At 35.1% G+C, this 10625-nt stretch overlaps 1 protein-coding gene across 1 annotated transcript; it reads left to right on the top strand.

Moving 5' to 3' along the window:
* The first annotated feature begins 4589 nt into the window (after window positions 1-4589).
* On the top strand, window positions 4590-10398 carry LOC144552060 (uncharacterized). Its single transcript, XM_078300154.1, has 2 exons — window positions 4590-7427; window positions 9673-10398. Exons 1-2 carry the CDS (start codon window positions 4829-4831, stop codon window positions 10092-10094), a joined length of 3021 nt encoding a protein of 1006 aa, XP_078156280.1. The 5' UTR covers window positions 4590-4828; the 3' UTR covers window positions 10095-10398.
* The last annotated feature ends 227 nt before the right edge of the window (window positions 10399-10625 follow it).

The raw sequence follows: 10625 nt of genomic DNA, 5'->3' as shown, positions 1-10625 counted from the left end.
TGCACTTTGTCTTAGCGCTATAATTTTGTGATTTCAAAGTTCAAATAGTCAATCTGAAGTGTCCAACATGTTCTACATATTAAAATGTATTTGGAGATCAAAATTTTCATTTTTTTAATTTTGTTACTATATTTTTAGGTTTAGATGTATTTAAAGTAATGCAAATATATATTAATTAGTCATCCATCATGTAAATTAAAAAAATAAAACAATTTAGTATCTTTGCAAAAAATAGAGTATATCAAACTTAATACGTAACTTATCTAAATAATAGAAACATATTCATATTTTTATTTTATTTTATTTTTATTAATTGTTATATTTGCAAAAATAATAATATAGAAATTAATATATACATCCCTTTTCTTAACCTTTAATCGTCCGATATTTCGGTATTTTTCAAGGTTCTAAATAACGCGCTATAGTGTTTTCGGACCACAAAAGCTATGACGCTACTGACGCTATTTGAACATAGCGTTGTATTTTTATCCTTCCGCTATAACGCGATAAATGCTATTTAAACTTTGGTATTTTCTCTTTGGAGAGAATGAAATAAAGCAAACATGGCTTGATGATTCATTTCTAGACAAAATTCTCGCGCTTCTTTCTATCAAACTTGTAATCAATTATGCTTATCATTATTAATTTGCCAGGTAGTTGTAGTATACCAGGAGACCATTCATGAGTTACATAATTCTCTCTAATTTGTCTCTCTCTGGACAAAATGATTCAGCCATTATAACATTTTGCTTTCTACCTCCTCTTACAGTTCACTAGTTCAGTACATGCATCGGGATACGGTTTACCAGTTAGATGGTGGGCCCACTCCGCATGATCTTTTTATGGTTTAAAAAACTGTGCATGATGGCCTAGTCTGTCTGTTCTATTTTTGCTTTACTTAATTAACCTTTAGGATTGGATTAATTTATTCCCTTAGGATCGCATGGTAGATTTGCTGATACGGATTGATATTTTAAGTCTCTTCCTTTGTTTAATTTCACCTTCCCTACTTAACCTACATCCGCACCTACAGGAAACAGACAGTATGAAAATATCTGGAGATGGTCTACGACTACGAGGAGACATTGGTCTACTTATTAATTATACGAACACTTGGAAAGAAAATTAAGGATATATATATATATTTTTAACTTCATACAACTCCTATGAAAATGTTTCTGTTGTGCGGACCAAGTGGCACATCTAATGCAAATGCATTCTCTACACAAGATAAATTCTGCTTTTGAAAATTTTACCTCACAATTTTTGTTATTATTGTTAGTCCAACTATTATCAATTAAACAGAAGGAATAAGTACCGATTTTTTTAGTTTTATCCAAAATATAAATTGAATTTTAAAAATTAACCGAACCGGTTGTCAAATTTTAAATCTACCCAAACCGGTTAACCGTTAACCGGACCAAATTTCCGGTTAACGGTTAACCGGACCCTTTAAAAGAGTCCGGTTAACCGTTAACCGGAAATTTGGTTTGGGTTCGCTTAACCGTTAACCGGATTCGTTGGTTCGCTTAACCGTTAACCGAACCCGATTTTTTTTTTTTTTTAAACAGAAAATTTTAAATGTTTTTTTTTCTATTGAAAATATACATGAAAATTCGTATTTAGATTTATCAAATTTACACAAAAAAAATTTGTAAATCAAATATGAAATTTAAAATTATAGAAAAATATACATACACATACACATATACATATACATATACATATACATAAATAATATACGGTTACCAATTTTTTTTTCTTTTTTACTTTTTTTACTTTTTTTTAAAACAGAAAATTTTAAATTTTTTTATTTTTCTATTGAAAATATACATGAAAATTCATATTTACATTTATCAAATTTACACCAAAAAAATTTGTAAATCAAATATGAAATTTAAAATTATAGAAAAATACACATACACATACACATATACATATACATATACATATACATATTATTTTAAATTTCATATATAATATGTATATGTATATGTATATGTGTATGTGTATTTTTCTATAATTTTAAATTTCATATTTGATTTACAAATTTTTTTGGTGTAAATTTGATAAATCTAAATACGAATTTTCATGTATATTTTCAATAGAAAAAAAAACATTTAAAATTTTCTGTTTTAAAAAAAAAAAAAAAAAAATCGGGTTCGGTTAACGGTTAAGCGAACCAACGAATCCAGTTAACGGTTAAGCGAACCCAAACCAAATTTCCGGTTAACGGTTAACCGGACTATTTCAAAGGGTCCGGTTAACCGTTAACCGGAAATTTGGTCCGGTTAACGGTTAACCGGTTCGGTTAATTTTTAAAATTCAATTTATATTTTGGATAAAAATAAAAAAATCGGGAATAAGTATGATGACTAATATTATTGTCACCGTATTTTATTGGTAAACTAAAGTAATTCATTGCTGTTAATTTAATAATAATAATATCTTTATTTATTAATACGAAAATTAGTTACTAAGTCCAGAAAAACACTTCGAATATGTATGACGCACTATCTCTGCTCTACAAAACTGTAAAAATATTTATGTAGAAATACACTTCGAATAAAGTATAATTGTAAAAGTATTTTTGTTTGGTACAAGAAAAACACTTTTAATAGTTCCAATAGAAATCGTTGGGTATTATCCCACTTATATATGTAAACGTAGTTTTTGTTTTCAGAACAAGCTTCTATTATAAAAATATTCCGTACCAGTATTTTTAACCTACCTTATCCTTTATATGCTGGTATGCTGGTTCCCCCCTCCCCTGTTCTGGTCCATAACTCTGTGTTCTTTTTGGTTTCTTCCACAATTCAAAGCTGTCGCGCAATACATTTTCTGCAGCAAGCTTACAATAATTTATGAAAAAGGTTAACTATAATTTAATTCCTGGTGCATGCTGATGTAGAAACTGTGCCATTACTCGGCTTAGAGGAACCAAAATCAAGCCCACACTCCACACAGTCAAGCCAAACCTTTTGAAACATCTACTTTACTTAGCCCCCACTTTGTATATTACTTCACTTTACAATTTTTCAGGCATACCCTCATACAATTTTCTTTCTCATCATTTCAAAAATTATGAAAAAAAAAATCCATCTGTAAAGTAATATAGTCGAGATGGGACTGTAGCACAGTTGGTTAGGAGAAAATGTTCTAAAATTATGGTTACTCAAAAGTCGAGAATGCGAGCTCCATTCATGACTTCGCTTTAAAATAAAATAAAATTATATAGTCACAAGTTCATATTAGATGACATTTGCAAGAGAGAGAAACATTATTTATGATTTTGATCAAGCCAAGCTTATGACGGCACATGAACTCATTTGTAAATAAGAATTTACGAAGAATCAAGAAAGAGTAAATTGTATTTGAATTAGTTTTTTAACCTAGGAATGTTAATTGAAACATTTATGTTATAACTTATAGTAGTAAATGTCTTATAAAAAAAAAATTATAGTAGTAAAGTAGTATCATACCCGTGCGCTGCAACGGGGACATATTATAAGAAACAAATATATCAATGAAAATAATAATTATCTAAAAATTAAAACACATGTTAATAGAAAATTTATATGATTATGTATTTTTAATTAACTTTAATCGTGATCTCTGATAACAATTTGATGATGTGATGATTCTTTATTTTTTTAAGTACCAATGATATCAAATAATAGCTCGATTCGAATATAATATCAAATATCATACAACAAATCAATATCAACATATAATATGATATCAAAAAATATAAATAAAAAATGTTATCGTTTGTATGTATAGGATATATATACACACACACACATATTATAAGAAAAATATATATTCACACACACGTTCCAATTTATATTATTCTTTGTTTCCAATTTAGAATACACACACACACACACACACACACACACACACATACACACATTGATATATTATATATTGGAAATATATTCTAAATTGCCCACACCAATATGTATAAAAACAAAGAAAGAGATAAGGAAATTAAAAAAAAAATGATTTCCATTGTGATTCGTATAGAAACGAAGAAGTAGGGAAACAATAAATAAGAAAATAGAAGGTGGAGTCTTCTCAATTGAAGAGGAAAAATATGGAAATAAAGGAATAAGGAAACAAATAAATATATAGCTAAATTTCAGAATTTGTTCATTTTAAATTGTAACGTATCGTGTGACAGCACATGTGGTGGGTATATTTTTAACTAAATTTAGACTTCTATACATAAAAGATATGCATTTAATCAAAAGAAGACAAATTATGTAATTTGAGAGCTGAGATCAAATCTGAAGTTTCATCTCTCAATCGTAGCAGTTGGCGGATCGGACACCCAACTTGCTTAATAATATAATGGAGATGACAAAGAAATTGGTTGACCGTTGTGTTCCGACAAAAAAATGAGCAAAAAACTCATTGATACAACAATCTAATCTGTAATAATCTAAAAAAAAACAAAAACCATCTATGCCATATTGCCATATCCCAGTACAATTTAAAATGCCATCTCCCTCTTATCTTTCTCTCTCATACACACCCATCCGTCTCTTTTTGCCTTTACTAAAGAGAAGCCCAACAAAGCCTCTGCTCCAAATCTCACACAGCTTCTCTGCATCTCAATCTCACTTGACAGAGAGAGAAACTCTCCCACAAACAAAAAGAGAAAGAGAGGAAAGAGGTACAGAGAACCTATTCCTCATCTCTTATACGTGAAGCTTCAATCTTTTTCATGATTATCCTATGAAGTTTCGTAGATTCCCTCTCATTTCCATTTTATAAGCCCCTCTTCAAATCAGCTAAAACACATTTTGTTTCACCCACAGAAATGATGAAACCTACTTCTTTCCTTCTACTATCCATATGCATCTCCTGTCTAATACACACCGTCATCTCCATTTCACTTCTCCATGGCGATGAACTCGTGTTGACATCCCTTAAAAGTGCTCTTGATTGCAACATTCCACAACTGAATACATGGGATGAGTCGAAACCCGGCTCAGTTTGTTCATGGTATGGTATCAGGTGTGACCACAGTCGTGTTACCTCCCTCAACATATCAAACCTTAACATCTCAAGTTCAGTGGCACTGAACATCACCGGCCTCGATGCGCTTGTGAACCTCTCCTTAGCTGGAAACAACCTCGACGGGGTGATAAGCATCTCCAATATGCACAGCCTCAAGTACCTCAACATTTCTTCAAATCAATTCAACGGTCATCTCGACTGGGATTATGCAACCTTGCCTAATCTTGAAGTGTTTGATGCCTATGATAACAATTTTACAGCCTCACTGCCACTTGGTGTTACCAATTTGATGCACCTGAAGTACCTAGACCTCGGCGGTAACTATTTCTACGGGGAAATCCCAGCGAGTTATGGTGCAATGCCGGTTTTGGAGTATCTTTCGCTAAACGGCAACGACTTGCAAGGGCCTATTCCACCTGAGCTAGGCAACATTACGAGTATGAAGAAACTGTATCTGGGTTATTTCAATTCCTTTGAAGGTGGAATCCCAGCTGAATTTGGTAAGTTACATAATCTGGTTCATCTTGACATGTCGAGTTGTGGCATTTCTGGTGAAATCCCACATGAACTCGGTAATTTGGAATTACTCGATACATTGTTTCTGCATACCAATCGTTTATCCGGTCGCATTCCGGTATCACTTGGTAACTTGAAAAATCTCCTCTCTCTTGATTTATCAAACAATGGGCTAACGGGCGAAATACCCGGTGAGCTAGCTAGTCTATCCCAGTTAACCCTACTTAACCTCTTCATGAACCAGTTACACGGTCCCATGCCGGGGTACCTGGCTGATTTACCAAATTTGGTAGTACTTCAATTATTTATGAACAACCTAACAGGGCCAGTACCGGCCCGTCTAGGGGCCACGGGACGCCTGAACGTGCTTGACATTTCAACGAACAGGTTAACCGGTACAATCCCAAATAGCCTGTGCCATTCTAACAACCTCAAAGTTCTGATTTTGTTGAAAAACTTTTTATTTGGTCCGATTCCAGAGAGCTTGGGAAGGTGCTTGAGCCTTGTCAGAGTGAGACTTGGCCAAAATTACCTAAATGGAAGTATCCCAGAAGGCCTAATATACTTGCCAAATTTAAACCTGTTAGAGTTGCAAAGCAATTTTCTCACTGGCCCTTTGTTAGAAAACCCCAGACCTGACCAAGATCAGACCCAGCTAGCTCAGTTGAATATTTCCAACAATTTGCTTTCGGGGCCGATTCCCACCTCGATTGCAAACCTTTCTTCTTTACAAGCACTTTTAGTCAGTGATAACCGACTCAGTGGTCCGATACCCGGTTCGATCAGCCGGTTAAACAATCTGGTCAAACTTGATTTGAGTATTAACGAGCTATCGGGTCCAATTCCGCCCGAAATTGGGAATTGCACTCAGCTTGCTTATCTTGACCTTAGCCAGAACGAATTCTCCGGCCATATTCCGCCTGAAATTGCCAGAATAAAAATCTTGAATTACCTGAATTTATCAAGAAATCATCTAAATGAATCAATTCCGGCCTCGATTGGTGCAATAAGGAGCCTAACTTCAGCAGATTTCTCCTTCAATGACTTGTCAGGCCCAGTACCAGAAACAGGTCAGTTAATTTATCTAAATGCTTCGGCATTTTCCGGCAATCCCCATTTGTGTGGTCCAAGCATCAGCAACCCGTGTAATTACACTGCCGCACCAGTTGTTCTCAGGCGAGCCCCGGGTGATTATAAGCTGGTTTTCGCTCTGGGCCTCCTTGTCTGCTCAGTGGTCTTTGCTATTGCAGCTGTTTTACGGGCTCGGTCGTGCCATCATGTGTCCAGACATGCTGCCACATGGCGCCTCACCGCATTCCGCAAGGTGGACTTTGATATGGCAGACGTCCTAGAGTGCATGAAGGATGGCAATGTGGTTGGCCGTGGTGGGGCTGGTGTGGTCTACATGGGCCATACCCGCAGTGGATCAGTAATTGCTGTTAAACGGTTAATGGGTTTGGGGTCCAATACCGTGCATACACATGACCATGGATTCAAGGCTGAGATCAAAACCCTAGGCAACATCCGACACCGCAATATTGTACGGCTACTGGCATTCTGCACAAATCATGATACAAATGTGCTTGTTTACGAGTACATGCCCAACGGCAGCCTAGGCGAGGTGTTGCATGGAAAAGGAGGCGGGTTTCTGGCGTGGGACCGCCGGTACAAGATTGCACTAGAGGCAGCCAGAGGACTATGTTACCTGCACCATGACTGTAGTCCCATGATAGTACACAGGGATGTGAAGTCAAATAACATACTGCTTGGAGATAATTTTGAGGCACACGTGGCAGATTTTGGACTCGCCAAGTTCTTGCAGGATGGTGGGGCCTCCGAGTCCATGTCAGCTGTTGCGGGCTCCTACGGATACATTGCGCCAGGTATCTCCTTGTTACATTTTATGTTCTTCATTTTCTATTTTTCTTTGCTTCGTATAATTGTGTTTTCTGCAGCAAATAATAACGTTGACAAAATCTATTATGGATCTCTTGTGGCAGTCACTCTATATTAATATGTATGTGTGTGTATGTTTATTGAAATTTAGTATTTTTTTTTTTTTTAGTAAAGTTGAAGATGAAATCATCAAACTATTTAATACCGTCGTTATTACAACAAATGATTTCTCTCATCTAGGTTTCAAACTTGTGACCTCTTACATAGACCATGTGCTTTTGCTACTATATTAAAAACTAGTTTTTTTTATTAAAATTGAGTATTACGCATAAATTATATATTATGTATATATAGTCAATAATAAACTAAGGCTGAGCCTTAGAAGATTTTTTTTTATGAGTACTAAAATTATACCAAAATTTATTGAATATGCTTAGCAGCTTGGGTCAATCCGTTGCTAAATGCTAAGAACAATTATTTTGGATATCAGTAATTTTTATTTTCAAATGTCCTTATCATTTGTTTTCAAATCCAGAAAGTCTGAAAAATCAGAACCACTGACAAAAACTTTCTTCCCGTTTTAACTGCAAGTTCCAAACGCACATACTAGGACACAAACATACGTTGCTTGAAATTCTTCAATAATGTCCTCTCTTTTTTGGGTGCGTATCCTCTGAGATATCTCAACTTTTGCGTGACCAACGTGTCCGGTGCCTATTCGGGGGTGATGTAGGGGGTCAGTATTATGTGTGCTTTGAGATTCGTGCAGAGAGTATTTAAACGGTTGGGATTTTCCAAAAAGTCACGCAAATTTTGAGATATCTCAGAGGATACGAATTCTTTTTTTTTTGGGTGATTCAAGGATCCCTTTTGTTCTAGAATCTAGATAGAATGTACTGTTCATTCGCCAGAGGTCAAAACTCGAAGCTATATTTTCAGTCTTTTTACAAATAGGCCCACATAAAGAGACAGAGACTACACATATCAGTGTGGCCCACTCCAACTGGCCATTCAATTTCCCCACCTGTTTCGAAACTTGAGAAAAACCTTTGCCAAGAAGAAATTATGAAAAATACGGTACATAGGAAATGCAATTCCAATGCAGCACTTCTGACACGGCACAGTGGTGCCGTATTGGCTTTGGTGAAAGCAACTCGTAGAAAAGAATTAATTCATTACTATATTTACTGATTTACTGTATTGAAAAAAATTTCCGACCTCAACTCCTATTATTCTCCTGATCAAGGAGATTAGTTTTGTTTTTCCCATAAGTATATCTTTTTTTAACCTATACCATCCTAGTTTAGATTGGCTGATTAATTAAATCATCAAATTTTGTAATCTGATTTCAGTTAGATTTGTTCTTTGACCAGCATGGGTTTAGCATTGGTAACTAAGTTGGGAGTCATGGTACCTATTTTGGAATAACCGAAAGTAGCAAGTTATTAAATTATCCGGGGTAGATTTGCAAAGATTTTAAATAATTAGCCCTTGGGATTTGGCACCGCATGTTTGCGGGTTTAGTATTCCAATAGGAATGCGTCGGATTAACAATTGGCTGAGTGATGGTTGATACTCCTAAATCTTAGACCATAATATGCGTAGAATTAACAATTTGTTTAGAAATTCAAGAGAAGTGTTTCATCAGCATAGCATGGGTTTAACAGAAACAAACCCCAGAAGCATAGAATTTTTCTTGGAAATGCCAACTTAGTAAAATGTGGGACATGCCCAAAGGGTGCCACAGATTTGACTGAGGATTCACCTTGGGATTTGCATATTGTGTAAAGATATTTCCATTATTATAATAATTTTAATGCTAGTTTGCTTTGTTTAAGCAGCTTGCACATATACAACAAAAAATAGAGTTTTGTGCACATTAGTGTATCCCATCCATAGTAATTCAATGTAGTTTGCATAAATTTAGGATATACTCTTTAATTAAATCATATTAATGCTAGAAAACATCCAGTAAAAAAAAATGTAGATGATAGAAGTCACCTTGGGAACTATGACAAGTCTATAATCTCTTTTCTCCTTTCAAAACAAAAAAGAACTCCATGTGAAAAGACCCGCTGCATACCGTTTTGTCAGCTTCCGTTTCTGAAAATACAGTTCCAATTGCTTTGTAAAAGCTATTTACAATGATTCCTTAGGTACGAGTGTATGACCAGCTCACGGCTATGTACTAATATAGTGATATTAATTAACAGGTTGTTTATTTATTTGCAGAGTATGCATATACACTAAAGGTGGATGAGAAAAGTGATGTATACAGTTTTGGTGTGGTTCTACTGGAGTTGATAACTGGTAAAAAGCCAGTAGGTGAGTTTGGCGAAGGGGTGGACATAGTCCAGTGGACCAAGCGGGTCACAAATTGCACAAGAGAAAATGTGTCTCGTATTGTGGACTCACGGTTGCGTACTGTGCCGATAGACGAGGTAATGCATCTTTTTTTCATTGCAATGTTGTGTGTCCAAGAAAACAGCGTTGAGAGGCCGGCAATGCGAGAAGTAGTTCAGATGTTATCTGAATTTGCACGTCATGTTTCAAATTACGAACCGTCGCCTTCTTCATCTGAACCTGAACAGGCTGAGACTAGCCCTAGTAAAGAGAGTACTTGTTACAAGTTGTTTCCGGACTTACTGAACTGATTAATTTATGCTCTGGAGTAACCTATGGTGAATAATAAAAAGCTTTTAGTACTGGAAGTTGTATAGTTTACTGATTTGTACTTTTCTTTTTTTAGAAGAGCGCTAGGGTTTGTTTGTTAATTAATCTAGGTTTAGAGGGACAAGATTTAATGAGAGCTGTCTTGTTTGTGTGGTCCATGCGTATAATAGTTATCATCATAGCATATTGCATTCGTATCCATGTAATCTTTAGCCACCATTTGCTGTCATCTTCTTTTGAAAGAGTTATTAACTTATTATATGTGATATTATTGGATTGTTTATATAATTGGCCTAGTGCCTAGTTATGAGCTATAAGTACTTCTCTCCTTTTTGTTAATGTGGCTTGCCATCATTTTGGAGGCAAGTGCTAATTGTACTTTTTTTTCCCTACTTTTTTAACATATATTTGATGGGGTTAATACTGTGTTGCTTTATACCTTTACATCCTGTGGGTCCCGCCTGTCAACCGAGGAGAGTTCTTTATATATATAAAAAGGCAAATGCTTCTGT

The sequence above is a fragment of the Carex rostrata genome, chromosome 1 (genome assembly GCF_964058835.1).
Source record: "Carex rostrata chromosome 1, lpCarRost1.2, whole genome shotgun sequence".
Lineage (NCBI taxonomy): Eukaryota > Viridiplantae > Streptophyta > Magnoliopsida > Poales > Cyperaceae > Carex > Carex rostrata.
This window is presented reverse-complemented; position numbering and strand designations above follow the sequence as displayed.